A 15,950-nucleotide genomic window follows, 5' to 3' on the forward strand; every position below is an offset into this window, starting at 1 on the left:
TTAGGTTAAGATTAGGAGTTTGGTTTAGGATTAGGGGTTAGGGTGACGCGTACCTTGGTTGGAGGCTGAGTTGACGAGAGGGCTTCTCGTGCCGCTCTGGTCCGATCACCCCTGAATGTGGCGACAGAGGTAAAAGACGGGTGTCAGTAGCTTGATAGCAGGAGACTGTCACAGTCAGGGACGTAGTCAAGGCGAGCCAGGGTCATACACGTTAAGACAACAGGATGGTCAGGAGGTGCTTACGTGTCAGTGCACACTGGATATTGGCTTGAGCTCGTCTGTGTGCTGGTACACGTGCATGAGCATTAGCTGCATGAGAATTCATATTAGCTGAACTAGCTTCCTGACATAGGGTTATTTATTTATTTTTTATTAGGGTGTGAATACTAATAATAATAAAAAATGAATAAATGTAAAATAAATACATAAAAATTAAATGAATACTAAGTAATCGTAAATACATAATTAACCCCTAAACCTTAAAAAAATTAAATAAAACTATATAAATAAATACCTAAACACCCTAATGCAAAATAAATACATTATTAGTAGTAGTAGTAATACGTATTTTTTGTTTTTGTTTGGGTGTTTATTATAATATTTTTTAAGGTTAGGGGTTGATTATCATTTATGTATTATTACATATGATTATTTTATTTATGATGATTTTTAGTTATTTGTGAATTTAGTTTACATTTATTCATATATTATTGCGATTTTATGTTTTACAATTTTTAATTTGAGCAGAAAATTACGCACAAACGAGTGGCAAAGAGCGCAAATGGTGCATTTTCGTTCATTTCTATGGGAATAAAAACAGGCCAAAAACGCCCGATTCGAGCCACAAAAAAAGCTACCAAACTTTTTTGTTTGCTTCACGTGTTTGGCGACAGGCGACTTGTAGTGGAGATGTGAACCAACTCCATAGAGAATAATAGATTTTTTTTTTTTTTCTCCTCCAGTGTTTTGAAGCTTCGAGCTACAAAACACTGAGGTGTGAATGGAGCCTAAGACGCCTCTGCACTTCTGATTGCTGGGGCAGTGCATGCCCAGTGGTGCTCTGCATTGTAAGACACGTAGTCCTGAGGAAGAGGTTTAATGTGTATGAGACTATGAAATGGGATGTTTGGGGAAGCAGCGAGGGACCCAGAGGCTACGGCTGTACAAACGTTATAAGTAAGTCTTTCTGGAAATGTTTTCAGCTATAACTTAAAGGATAAATCTGCTTTTGTGGGAAAAAATAGCAGATAAAAAAATAAATAAATAATATAGCACATACAATTGCTATGCAGGCTATATTGTCACTGAGTGGTAATAAAAACTAATTTTCTTTTATTCTGCAGCACTATATCATTTTCTCTAAAATGTAATGCAGTATATTCTATGCAGTAATACAGAACTTTCCCAGAAATGTCATTTCCTGCTTGTGTGATTTTTTTTTTTTTCCCCCAAAAGTCTGTACTAAGATACAAGTCAGAATTTAGGCATCCTATGCAACAAAAATTAAATTTTTGGTGAGATGCTCCCAAAGGGTAATTACTTCTAAAGTGATACAGACCTTGCAATGTTACTCGTTAAAACACTGTAAGGGTATCAGCTGATTGATAATGAAAAAGTCCTCCTCTTTCTGGGGTCCCCCGCCAGCACTCTGGGTTCCTCCCCCCTGCTAAGTGCCCCCACAGCAAGCTGCCTGCTATGGGGGCACTCGTGCATATTCACTCCCAAGCCCTGCACTGTGTGTTCTTTGACTCACATAATGGGGCTCAGCCCTGTCCCCCACATCCCACTGTGATTGGCAGGAGCCAATGAAGAGGGAGAGACTCAAGAGAGCAGCTGCTCTCGTGCACATCACGGGATCTGAATGGGACTCAGGTAATTAAATGGGGGGGGTCTTGCTGCATACAGAATGTTTTTTACCTTTATGGATAGAATGTATGAAGATATAAAAAAACCCCCCCAAAAAAACTTTAGTCTTTAGAACCACTTTAACCATATTTGTGTGATTGCAGCAAAAAGCATCCTTGTACAGAAGCCCAGTGTTGACAGATGGTGGCTTTGGAGTAGAGAAACATTCCCTATACCTCCATCAGTATTTGGCTTATGTCAGATAGTGTACCTGTAAGTTTCTGATCCACCATGGTGACCAGGCAATTGATATTCAGAGTGCCAATCCATAGCAAACAAACTGCAGCTTAATGTCCGATCAGTGAAAGATGATTTGCTAATGGTTATGTGAGCGAAGCTGTTTATGCTTTGTTTTTGGAATGGGATCATCACTGTTTTAGGGTACAAAACCTTGACTTTTAAGAGGGATAGATAAATTGATAATGGTTATCAGATGTTTTACATGATGGTTTAAAAAGCGAGGTTGCAGTGTTATACAGCAAGCACTGCGCTGATGCTAAGATTAGAAAATTCACTTGCTTTACCTTAAAGTTAGTTCTTAGTAATCACCTTTTATCAGCCGGTTCAATAGAAACTGGCTGACATTCGTCCGCCGCATGTACTGCAGTTGGTCAGACAGAAGTCAGCAGTTCGGCCAGCTTCTGTCAAAGGGGCATGAGTAAAAAAGGTCTGCTGATCAGCGCTCTTAGCCAATGGCGGAGATCGCTGACCTGAGTGTTTTGGCGAGGAGGCCGCTCCCCCTGTCAGGACACAATAGCACAGCAGGGGAGTTTGCTGTACTAACATCGCAGGTAGTCCAGCGGCTCCATCCGAGCTGTCAGTTTTTTTTTTTTTTTTTTTCCTTCAGCCTTGCTGGGTTGAACGAAAATAAACTAGTGGTGTATGCCAGGCTTTAGCCAGAATACAAAGAGCACCTCAAAGGATCACTGCATATGTTTCCTGAAGCTCATGCTGTAAAACGCTTTTGGCTTCCTTTTATCACCAGCCATATTCAAACATCCAAAGAAGCTTTGAATCTGTTTGGTGTTAACATTTGTTAGCATTGATCTTGATCACCAAGGAGCAGGCAGCAGCCAAATTTGTTACTTGTATTCTAAAAGCAGAGGTTCGTAAATACTTACATTACCAAAAAAACAACTCGGTAGACTGCTGTGCTGCAGCAATGCGTGAATTTCACTTGATTGGCCAGTTATGATGAATAGTAAGCTTAGTGTCACATCAATAGAATATTATGTCAGCCTTTTTTAGTAACATTTAACGTGAAGTGCAATTATAGGCCAGCAGAGGATATTTCTTTCTTTTCCTTCCTGAATGTGTTTATTCATAGGACTGGATGGGTACAATTTCTCTTTTAATTGTTTTATGGCTCAATCAATTATTATTTCTTGGCAAGTTTGTAATGTGATGGCCTCCCTGTCTTGTTTATTGCAACTATGATGAATTTGCTTTGTTATTTGGGCTTTGAGCTATGAGTGCAGGAGAATGACCTTGTGTGCTTCACGCTTCGGCAAACATGCTGGATTCAAAGGAAAGAGTTTGTTAAATGGATTCTGTTATGGTAGTCTGTGCTACTGTTGAAACTAAACAAAACTGGAAACTAAAAGCAGAACGGAAATTATGTTTTTAAATGATATTTTTCTGTTTCCATAGTAAAATATGAAGAACTGTATGCATTTTCCTACAATCCCAAGTCTGATCAAGATGAGCGGCTTATGGATTGGAAATTAATTGACCTGAAAATGGAATACACGCGTATGGGAATTCCTAATGATTACTGGGTGTTTAGTGATCTCAATGAAGACTTTAAGGTTTGTATTTTTACCGTTTTGTTAATTGGAAGATTTATTGCTGTGTTAGCTTCAACGTGCCTGTGTAAGAATTCTTGACAGGTATTAGCTTGTAGCGTTAAGGGAAAATAACGTTTATTACTGAAGATTTCAAAGCAAATTTCAAAGCATATCAAGATATATTAGAGGTGAGAGCAAGGCATTTATCAATAACTTTGTTTCTAGCTTGGATCTAATCTGTCTTTGTCACCAATGACCAAAACGGTATGTACGATAAAACATCTGACTTGGGCAATATTTAGCCATGGCTTGTGAACACTAGCCCGGAAGATCATCTGCTTTGGCAAAAATGTGCTAAGCATAGAAGAGTAAACCAGCTTCCCAAAAGCCCTTAAAGCGTAACCCTGCCAAGGCTTATTTTTTCAGTTTTGGATAGAGTGAGAATAGTTAGAACCTCTGCTGTTTTTCTACTGTTGCCTGTGTCCCCATTGGGGAAATTTCGGTACACTTCCTGTATGCAAAAACACACCTCTTGCACAGCTCCCACTTTTCCATATCTCCTTTGTGCGAGTATGTCCATCTCCAACTTCCCTCAGGTGCTTGAGTTTTGGCGGGCATGGTGCACTATCCTGTGTCCCCCCAGAGACAAACACCTCACCCCTGGTTGTACTCTTGATGTCAAACGGAAAAACGGAAAAAAGAGGGCGCACCAGCCTTGTGCATTATCCTTTGATACATTTATTCAAAATGTATCAATATATATCTAACGGTTAGGCTCTAAGGAAGAAGGTATACCTTCGAAATGCGTCAGCCAGCAGTGGTTCACACGTCCTCTCTTCAGGACCTGGAGACTGCTATCAGTGGACAGACTGTCACAAGTCAAAGATTGTTATAAGCGTGATTTTCTTTCTACCTTTTGTGAGTAGTTTTTAATTATGTTTTTTTTTTTTTTAAATAAATGTATCAAAGGATAATGCACAACGCTGGTGTGCCCTCTTTTTTCTTTTTTTCCGTTTGACTACTAGGATGTCCCTATCCTGGAGGGCAGCAAGGCCGAAAGCTATTGTCCATCCTGAACTGTGGACTGCCTAGCCAACACACCCGTGCGCAAGAGTATTTGTTTTTGTTGTACCGTGCACTCTTGATGTGACTGTGCTAAGCATTGGGAATAAGTAAAGACGTTTACCGTGTATGTTACTTGTGCCTATGAAGAACGAAGACTATAGCTGGGTCTCCAGGAGATGCCCTTCTCTGCCTCCCCTTTTCCAGTAGCCTCTCTGCCTGCACCCTCTGCTCACCGCTGCTGTGGTGTGCTGCCTGGCAGATCTGAATTTGCGGCCAGGGCTCCTAGAGTGCCCCTTCTCTCTGAATCCAATGTTTTCCTGCCCAGGTCCTTCGTCTGCAGATTATCCTGTCTGGACCTCCCTCCACCAAGACCACCTCACCAGCTACCTGGGTCTGTCATCTTCAGCAAGAGTCTTTGAATCCTGGTGAGTTTCACCTTGTTTTGCCATATTGCAACTCTGCAGAACTTTCTTCTTGCTGTGATCTTGGACTTAATCCTGCAGTCCAGCATTGTTGTTCTTGACTTATCATCAACTAAAATCTACTATGATCTTGCTGTTTGACTCTCTAACTCACTGATATTCACCAGATCAGCACATACCAACCTCTGGCTAGGGTGCCCCTCTTTCTATGGAGAATGCTGATTGTTTCCTCCATTCTCTGCAATCTAAAACCTCAAGTAGTTCTTGACTAGTGCGATGAAAGGGAAATCCATCTTAAAACATCATTCTGCAACTTCTTCTGTTTTGATTTGCCAAACACCTAGCCCTTAGTATCCTGCAGGTATTGTTTTTTCCTTTACATGTTTCTTCCTAACGCCTTGACTCTCTCTTATTCCCTGTGCACCCTTTTTTGCATTAAGTTGCTCTTCTTTGTCACCCAGTGTAAACTTGGGGGTCGCCTTATAGTGTCTTGCCCACTCACATCCCTCCCCTTGTGTTTTTGGGGGTTATTCCCTTAAAGGGTCCTTTTGTAAGAACAGAGGATTATTTTTTTAAATGCGGGACAATGTATCTTGGAAGCCAGTCTTTCTTGCTTCCATGGTGCTTTTCCTTTAAACGTTTGTGGGAATTACATTCTCCCTCCATATGTCAAATTATTTTGGCATGGCATGTCAATTTTCGTTTTGCCTTATGGGTGGGGTCAGGACTGACATCGATGACTACCTGCCATGTCTTCCCTTGGGACCTGACCCCTCTTCTGTGTTCCCAAATGGTGGTACCTCTGTGGGATTGCTTTCTCCTCGTCCACACTGCTTCCCTACCTGGTTCTCTGGAAGATGTCAAGTTCTTAGCTTTTTTTTTTTTTTTTTTTTTTTTTTTTTTTTTCAGCATCAAACCATTTTTCTTTCTCGAACATCACAGGACACAGAGCCACAGTAATTACTGATGGGTTATATAGGTATCACTGGTGATTGGACACTGGCACACTCTATCAGGAAGTTCAACCCCCTATATAATCCCTCCCCCTTGCAGGGATACCTCAGTTTTTACGCCAGTGTCTTAGGTGATGGACGTGTAAAGATGTCCTGTGCTGAGCTCCAAAGGGAATATCCTAAGATCCTATACTGGGGCAAGCCAGGCGAACCGGATCCATTCAAAGTGTCTTTTCATGGCCGAATTGAATGGTACCCGGGCCTCGTGTCCGAAGAAACAAGGTTTTACCCGTAATGCTTCTCTTTTTAGAGAGCTGGACCCCGCAGATCAGAAAATGGCTTTAAACTTCCTAATTTCTGGCAAGGTGCTTTACGGTCCCAGAACTGTTGGATCCCCCTACTGATGGGGGCCCCAGTCTCTGACGGTTTTTTCAAACGGAGCCCACCGTGAGAGGTGAAGATTGGGTCTGTGTAAACAGCACCCTGCAGCTGGATAAGGTAAGAGGAGATTCCACAGAATTTTTGAGTTCTAGTGGCTTTTCTCCTTTAAGGTAAATGCATGCTATGCCTATTGTGACCACCGGGGGCTGCCAAGAGCACAAACCTACACATGCTGACTGACTGTCTCAGGTGTTCAGTGCTGATTATGTCCCAGCATCTCAAAGCAGGCTGCAAGCAGGTAAGGTGGAAAGGGATTTCTCATGTTTGAATGTTCCCCCAGGCTAGAGACGGGCCACAGGGGTCTAGAAAGTGGTTATACCACCCGGGCTCTGCGGCCTTATGGCCACCATCTCTGAAGATAGCCGTTCAGGCAGATCTTGTTACCAGTCTCCCTCCTTCCCCCCCCCCCCCCCCCCCCCATATCCCCAGCCTTTTCTCCAGAAGCATGACAGGAGAGTCAGCAGTGCGGGAAGCGCTCGTTTTTTTCAAAACTCGAGGGGGGGGGGGGGCGCGGTAGAGGAGGGGGCGGGATGTCAGCACAGAGTGTTTAGACTCCCACTCAGGCCAGCTGCAGGCTATTAAAAGGCACTCTGTACAGGTGCACTCAGCCTTCTGAGAGACACAGAGCTGACGGTCGCATGTAAGGTGGGACACAGGCATTCTCCTAGGCAGCATTTACTGAAGTAACACCAGACTGAGCATTGGGTAGCAAGGCTTTTAGCCAGACTACATCGCTCAGCGGGCAGTGTTCATTTGTATACCTCACACCTTGTTGCTTTGCACTATGGGTAGAAGAGGTTCAAGCACCCCAGGAACCAGAGACACTAGGGGATCTCGTTCAGGTACTGAGGGCCCCCTGTCGGCAGCATCCTCCCCCCCTAAAGATGGGCCAGGGACGGCTAGCCAGGGAGAGCCATCGGGGTCAGGGGCTACACCTGCTTCTGGCACTTCAGCCCCTGTTTATATTACACAAGAGGTTTTTTCCTCAACCATTAATGGTCTAGAGGAAAGATTAATGGCCGTGATTACGTCTTCACTCAGTGGAAGAAAACGCACTAGGCTTTCCTCTGTTCCCCAAGACCCTCAGACAGAGGAGCTCTGGGATAAAGGAGATGAATCCCCGGGATGGGATGGATGATTCCTCTTCGGAGGATTCAGGTGGAGAGGGACCCTCTGCGACTTCCCAAGAGGAGAAAGTCTTAGTGCAGATCCTCACTGGATTGGTCCGCTCCACATTTAAGTTGCCCATACCTGAAACTGCTAAAGAATCCTCTTCTGCTTTGGGGTCACTGAAACCTTTCCAAGCAGCACATGCTTTTCCTGTTCATACTTTACTTGAAAAGCTTATTTATTCTGAGTGGGATCACCCAGACAAACGTTTTTTTCCGCCGAGAAAGTTTTCAACACTTTATCCGATGGAAGAAAAGTTTATTAAAATGTGGGGAATACCGGCTATTGATGCCGCCATTTCCTCCGTAAATAATAGCCTGACTTGTCCTGTAGACAATGCTCAGATGCTCAGGGATCCTGTAGATAAAAGGATGGAATCCCTATTGAATGATGTTTTCTCCTTAGCAGGATCAGTGGCCCAACCTGCAGTAGCAGCGATTGGAGTCTGTCAATACTTAAGAGACCATGTTAAGCAGGTCATCAAAGTATTACCTGAACAGCAGGCCCAGGGGTTTGCTAACCTTCCAGCGGCCTTATGCTTTGTGGTTGACGCCATTAGAGATTCTATCGTGCAAACCTCCCGTCTTTCACTGGGGTTGGTGCATATACGTAGAATCCTATGGTTGAAAAATTGGTCAGCCGAAGCACCATGTAAGAAGCTACTGGCTGGGTTTCCATTTCGTGGTGCAAGGTTGTTTGGAGAGGACTTGGATAACTATATCAAGAGAATCTCTTGTGGGAAAAGCACTCTCTTACCTGTCAAGAAGAAGAGTAAGCGTCCCTCTTTCAAACGGACTCTTTCCCCAGCGCCGGGGGCTTCAGCCTCCAGGCAGTCTCGACGGCCGCCTCCATCGGGGTCCAGAGACAAGAGTCAACCCCAGGGACAAAGAAGTCCTGGGGAAAGAAGCCTACTAGGCAAAACACTAAGACCTCTGCATGAGGGGGCGCCCCCGCTCACTCGAGTGGGGGGAAGACTGCGACAGTTCTCAGAGCTCTGGCACGAGGACTTCCAGGACAGATGGGTAGTCTCCACGGTAACCTTAGGGTACAAGCTGGAGTTTCAGGAATTCCCTTCTCCTCGGTTCCTCAGATCAAATGTTCCCAGAGACCCAGAGAAGAAGCAGTCGCTCCTTCTAGCGTTAGAGCGACTTTTGTCGCAGGAGGTCATTATGATAGTTCCCGCAAAGGACCAGGGATTGGGCTTCTATTCCAACCTTTTTACGGTCCAAAAGCCAAATGGGGATGTCAGGTCCATTTTGGACTTAAGGGATCTGAACCGATTCCTAAGGATTCAATCCTTCCGCATGGAATCAATTCGAACAGTAGTTCCCACCCTGCAGGGAGGAGAATTTCTGGCATCAATAGACATCAGAGATGCATATCTGCATGTGCCCATTTTTCCTGCTCATCAGAAGTTTCTGCGCTTCGAGGTAGGAGGGCGCCATTTCCAGTTTGTGGCTCTGCCTTTTGGGATAGCCACTGCACCTCGAGTGTTCACAAAGATCTTGGCTCCTCCTCTGGCCAGATTAAGGGCTCAGGGTATAGCTGTCATAGCATACCTAGACGACCTGCTCTTGATAGACCGGTCGGTAGCCTCTTTGAATGGAAACTTGAGGACCACGGTCAGGTATCTAGAACACCTGGGTTGGATCCTCAACTTAGAAAAGTCTTTCCTAAAACCAGTAAGAAGACTTGAGTATTTAGGTCTGATTATAGATACAAGGAGCCAGGAGAAAATATTTCTACCCCAGGCAAAGATCACTGCTTTGAGAGAGCTGATTCTGACAGTAAGGACCAAGGAGGGTCCCTCAGTCCGCCTTTTTATGAGGCTACTAGGGAAGATGGTGTCTTCATTCGAAGCAGTTCCCTATGCTCAGTTTCACTCAAGAATGCTGCAACACAGTATTCTGTCGACCTGGAACAAGAAGGTTTAGGCATTAGACTTTCCGATGCACCTGTCGCATGCGGTGCGTCAGAGCCTCAATTGGTGGCTCATACCCGAAAACCTGCAGAAGGGGAAATCCTTTCTACCGGTTACCTGGACGGTGGTAACAACAGATGTCAGGTTGGGGAGCAGTTCTGGAACAGGCTGCGGTCCAAGGGGTATGGTCCAAGACAGAGAGGACCTTACCCATCAACATTCTGGAGATCCGGGCGATACATCTAGCTCTAAAAGCCTGGACTATCAGGCTACAGGGTTGTCCGGTCAGGATTCAGTCCGACAATGCCACAGCAGTGGCTTATGTCAATCATCAGGGAGGCACCCGGAGCCGAGCTGCTCAAAAAGAGGTGAACCAGATCTTAGTCTGGGCAGAGATGCATGTGCCATGCATATCGGCAGTTTTCATCCCGGGAATAGAGAATTGGCAGGCGGACTATCTAAGTCGCCAGCAGTTACTTCCAGGGGAATGGTCTCTGCATCCCGACGTCTTTTGGGCCATATGCCAAAGATGGGGGGTTCCAGATGTAGATCTCTTTGCATCCCAATTCAACAAAAAGATAGACAGATTTGTGGCAAGGACAAAAGATCCTCTTGCATGCGGGACGGATGCGTTGGTGATTCCGTGGCATCGGTTCTCACTGTTTTACGCATTCCCGCCTATTCTGCTACTACCACGACTCCTTCGCAGGATCAGGCAGAAAAGGAAGTCGGTACTTCTGGTGGCCCCCGCTTGGCCCAGAAGGACTTGGTATGCAGAAATAGTAAGGATGACGGTGGGTTCCCCGTGGACCCTACCGGTACGCCCAGACCTGTTATCTCAAGGTCCAGTGTTCCATCCTGCCTTACAAATGCTAAATTTGACGGTTTGGCTATTGAGACCCACGTTCTGAAGAGTCGTGGGCTCTCAGGTCCTGTCATATCTACCTTGATTAATGCAAGGAAGCCAGCTTCCAGGATGATTTATCATAGAGTCTGGAAGGCTTATATAACCTGGTGTGAATCCAGAGGTTGGCATCCCAGGAAATATGTCATAGGTAGAATCCTTGATTTTCTACAGATGGGATTAGAGATGAAGCTGGCCTTGAGTACCATCAAGGGCCAGGTTTCTGCTTTATCAGTATTATTTCAGCGGCCACTTGCTTCGCATTCTTTGGTCCGAAACTTTATGCAGGGGGTGATGCGTCTTAATCCTCCGGTTAAAGCGCCCCTAAACCCCTGGGACTTGAATTTGGTCCTGGCTGTGTTACAGAAACAGCCTTTTGAACCAATAAGTCAGATTCCTTTGGTCTTGTTGACAAGGAAATTAATTTTTCTGGTGGCCATCTCTTCTGCTAGAAGAGTATCAGAATTAGCAGCTCTTTCCTGTAAGGAGCCTTATTTGATTATACACAAGGATAGAGTGGTACTACACCCTCATCCTAGTTTTTTACCGAAGGTGGTTTCTGATTTTCATTTAAACCAAGATATTGTTCTACCTTCCTTTTTTTCAGATCCCTGTTCTCCGGAAGAGAGATCTCTACATTCGCTGGATGTAGTAAGAGCAGTTAAGGCCTATCTAGGGGCAACTACTCAGATCCGCAAGACGGATGTTTTGTTTGTGCTGCCAGAGGGTCCCAACAGAGGACAGGCAGCGTCAAAAGCTACCATTTCTAAATGGATTAGACAGTTGATCATTCAAGCTTACGGTTTGAAACAGAAGATTCCTCCGTTTCAGATCAGGGCACATTCCACAAGGGCTATTGGTGCTTCTTGGGCAGTGCATCACCGGGCCTCTATGGCTCAAAGCTGCAAGGCCGCAACCTGGTCTTCAGTTCATACATTCACCAGATTCTATCAGGTGGATGTGAGAAGGCATGAGGATATCGCCTTTGGGCGTAGTGTGCTGCAGGCAGCGGTACAGGGTCCTCAGGTCTGATTGCACCCTACTTGGTCGTGGTTCCCCCCCCTCAGGTAGCATTGCTCTGGGACATCCCATCAGTAATTACTGTGGCTCTGTGTCCCGTGATGTTCGAGAAAGAAAATAGGATTTTTTAAAACAGCTCACCTGTAAAATCCTTTTCTTTCGAAGGACATCACGGGACACAGAGGTCCCGCCCCTCTTCTAATACACTATATTGCTTGGCTACAAAACTGAGGTATCCCTGCAAGGGGGAGGGATTATATAGGGGGTTGAACTTCCTGATAGGGTGTGCCAGTGTCCAATCACCAGTGATACCTATATAACCCATCAGTAATTACTGTGGCTCTGTGTCCCGTGATGTCCTTCGAAAGAAAAGGATTTTACAGGTAAGCTGTTTTAAAAAATCCTATTTTTTCCAGGTGGCTGTTAGGAACTCTGTTTGCATGCTTTGGCCAACTGTCTGTCTGGACCTGTTGGTGCTGTTTTAGCGATTTTGTAGCCCACCCCTCAAGGTATTGTGTGGGGACATCCAATGGTCGAAAAATCTATTCTTGCTTTCTGTACTGTATGATTAGGGATAATAGGAATTTTGACATACCTGTAAATTCAATATCTTGGAGTACAGTACAGGACACAGGTCCCTCCCCTCTTTCCTCTGTGAACTTCTTACTGCTTGCTAACAGTTGGTGGGGTTCTATCCATACACTGAGAGCTGTCCCAGAAAAGCATTTGCATGTCCATCTACTTGAAGGTAGTGGCCTATAACCCATAGTCTAAGGCCTTGTACACACGGTACAAAAATCAGAAGGGAAAAGTCATAAGACGAGCTGTCTGCAGATTTTTCGGATCGTTAGTATGGTGCATTCGACAGACGATTTGACTTTTATGTCAGACAAAAGCTGGATGTGCAGGCTATAAAATTTTTGTCTGATGTGAACTCAACGTCTGATTTTTGGATGGTCAGTACAGAAATCCGTCACACAAGTCCAAAAGTACAAACGCGCATGCTTGGAATCAAGCTACGACTGGGAAGAGTTTGGTCTTGTAAACTACTGTTCATAATCTAGAATTAACATTCGTGACACGGCAATTGATGAAATGTCAAAATTGTCATCATCTTTCATGGGATCATAATGAAGCTGCTTTGCATGTAGTTATGCCAGACGTATTTTAAAAGGCATTTGTTTTGTACGATCTGAAAATCGCAAATCAACACTCACCAAAATTCTACTAACATGAAATTAGCAGAAGGGGCCCAAAGGGTGGCGCTTGAGAAATGAACTACCTCTTTCTACTCTCGTAGCACGTCACTACGTTTGTGTTTGTCAAGCGACAAGTTGCAGATAGTATGCTAGACAAAATCCTGCACATTCGCTTTTGACAAAAATCAGGCGCTTGGTCGTCCAACAATTAAACCGTGTGTACGAGGCTTAAGAATCAGTTTCCACTGTACTGTATGTATTCCAGAGTATGAAATTGACAAAAGTTCTACTTTTACAAATTCACATTTTTTTTTTTTTTTTTGTTCCAACGTGTTCTTCCATTTGTTTTTTATTTTGATTTGTGTTTTTGTGTGTGAATTCTCTCTGTTATTGCAAGCTTGCATTTGCTCTAGTTTTAGGAGATTTTTACATTTTAACTTCTGCTTCCTTTTTTCAGATTTGTAGTACTTACCCAACTTGTCTGGTTGTGCCTAAAGAAGCCTCCGAAGCAACAATAATTGGAAGCTCAAAGTTCAGAAGTAGGGAACGGTTTCCGGTATTGTCCTACTATTACAAAGAAAACAATGTGAGTCACATGCACTGAATATATTGTGACACATAGATATGCACATGATAGAAAGGGAAGCTTAGATTTCCTGACCATGACAAAACAGGAAGCTGATAGGATTTATCAGTAATGCTTTGTGCACAGATGAGTAATAGAGACAGTGAAATTGTTCTAAATGTATAGAGCAACTCCACCAAAATGCATTTTTTTTTTTTTTTTTTCACCTGGGGTGTGGCTTTAAAGGATTGATAGCTTCGCTTCAGTAAGTGGCCTGTGAATTTCCCATATATTACTATGGTCAATCTTTTACAGTGCGCTGACAGCACTACTGGAATCTCTTTTGAAAGGAGATGATGTACAGCCCATCATAAAACATCAGCAATGTTCTACGTTCCATTTGTGTAACAGCTTGTGCTTCTATTCAAAGCAAATACTGGCTATAAACATGACAGAACATGTATTTAGTTTTGCAAGTTTTCTTCTGTAGCACCACACCAAATGCAGATGCATCTGCACACACACCCACACACCATACATAATACCTATGTGTGTGTTTTTGGCTTAAAAGGTGAACATTATGCAGAAATGAAAAACTCCAATTAATTCACTTATATATTAGCTAGTAAAGTATTATACTTTAAGACAGCTGCTCTAAGTACCTAAATATGTACTGATATTAGCCTACTTTAGGTCAATCAAGCAATAGGTCTCAAAGAGAATGAAGCCCAGCATCAACAGCCAGTCTGGCTCTGCTGCAGTGGACATATGCCCATTTCACACTGGTGGGCTGTGGTTTGGCCACAATGCGGGTGTATCCACAATTTTTCGTGTGCTTTACCCGTAGTCCCATAGACTTTCTATTAGGTCGCACGTTTTTGCAAAAATGCACCAAAAGTTGCTGCACTTTCAGAAACCATGGCAAAAAATGAGTGACCAAATAGCCTATGGGACCATGGGTAAAGCATATTGGGCACTTTGGGCCTAATTTGGACATTTTCACTTAGGGGTGCACTCACTTCTGTCTCCAGCTGTTTAGACTGTTAATGGCTGTGTGTTGAGTTATTTTTTGTAGGGGACAGCAAATTTACACTGTTATACAAACTGTACACTCACTACTTTACATTGTAGCAAAGTGTCATTTCTAATAAAATATTTACAAAAATGTGGTGAGGGGTGTACTCACTTTTGTGAGATACTAATAAATATAGATATATATATTTAGTTACATATACTTGCCTGATGTTTGGCTTTAACCTTTATCACTAAAAACTTAGCAGGCTGACCAGTTAGGGCATGTTTCTGTTTAGGCTGAAAGCCACAATTATTTTTCTTGATAAGTATTCCTGATTATATATGTCCTGTTTGTAGTTCTAAAAGCCTTCTATGCATTGAGAGGGGTTTCCCAGACTCAATATTGCTTGATTCACATTCAAATTGAGCAGTGCAAATTTCATTTCACATCGCTCAGTTTAAATCCTCTGAGGCTGGCATATTTCCTGCAGGTATTGCTGCAGAATGAGAGGCAGCCTTGTTCCACTTTTCAACTTATGAATGATCTGCAGCATTGAACTTGAGGAAGAATGCTGACAAATTGCTATTGCTGCCAGTGCTACAAGGCATGCCCCATCCCAAAGGCTTTCACAGCTCTCCCTCTTGAGCAATGTGTAATCGGCAATCCTCCGATTTTTTTTTTTTTTAAGTTTTAAGCACTTAGAAAAATCATGGCCTGGACTGACTGGCTTTTAAAATGATAAATTCGTTTTTCTACTTGTATTATTGTAAAATGATCTTTTCATTGCTGTTATCTGTAAAAGAGGGCAGTAAATACTCATCTTTTCCGGTGCCTCTGCACCAAACACCACTCCGATCACTAGAACTGGTCCCTGGAAGTTCACTGGGAAACAACACCTACAGGAGTGTCAGTCCTCATGGTTTCCCCACAGCTCTCACTGATTCCGCCCTAGGACTTTCTATGAACGTCTACTTAGAGAGTCATAATCTGAGATCAGAGAGCACCAGGAAAAATATTTACTGCCTTGTGAATTGTGAATATACCATAAAGTCATCTCATCTTGTGGCCTGACTGCTCTGCTTTCTATTGCAAAAAATGCAGCCTAGGAGGAGGGTTCGCTGCAAAAGCTTTAGCTGGTAAGATAAACTGCAAGTATTACATGGAAAGTACTATGGTATCAGTCAGTGGAAGATTTTTAACCTCTTCATATCCGCGCTATTGCCAAATGACGGCAACAGCACGGACCTACATTGCCGGGACTACGTCTATTGACGTCGTCCCATGCACGAGCGGCCTGCGCGCACCCCTGCAGGGAGCACGCGGCGCGCTCGGTGATCAGCGAGTCTATGAGACTCGCCTGATCACAGATCAGAGTAAGGGGTTGGTCCCGACCCCTTACCACATGATCAGCTGTCAGCCAATGACAGCTGATCATGTGATGTAAACAGAGCCGGTAATCGCTATTTTTTCTCCTCGCACTGACAGCGTGAGGAGGAAAAAAAAAAGCCGATCACCGGCGGCTGTGAGAGGGACGTCAGTCCCGATCACGGCGATCATCTGTGCCCCCTGCCAGTGACACCTAG

General features: G+C 43.9%; 1 protein-coding gene across 1 annotated transcript in view; it reads left to right on the forward strand.

The window, feature by feature from the left end:
• MTMR8 (myotubularin related protein 8) overlaps positions 1-15,950 on the forward strand; it is a 75,232-nt gene that overhangs the window by 9,917 nt on the left and 49,365 nt on the right. Inside the window, exons 4-5 of the mRNA XM_073599461.1 lie at positions 3,556-3,713; positions 13,245-13,373. Coding sequence (XP_073455562.1) covers positions 3,556-3,713; positions 13,245-13,373 — 287 coding nt within the window. The remainder of the gene's footprint in view (positions 1-3,555; positions 3,714-13,244; positions 13,374-15,950) is intronic.

The sequence above is a fragment of the Aquarana catesbeiana genome, linkage group LG09 (assembly GCF_042186555.1).
Source record: "Aquarana catesbeiana isolate 2022-GZ linkage group LG09, ASM4218655v1, whole genome shotgun sequence".
Classification (NCBI taxonomy): Eukaryota; Metazoa; Chordata; class Amphibia; order Anura; family Ranidae; genus Aquarana; species Aquarana catesbeiana.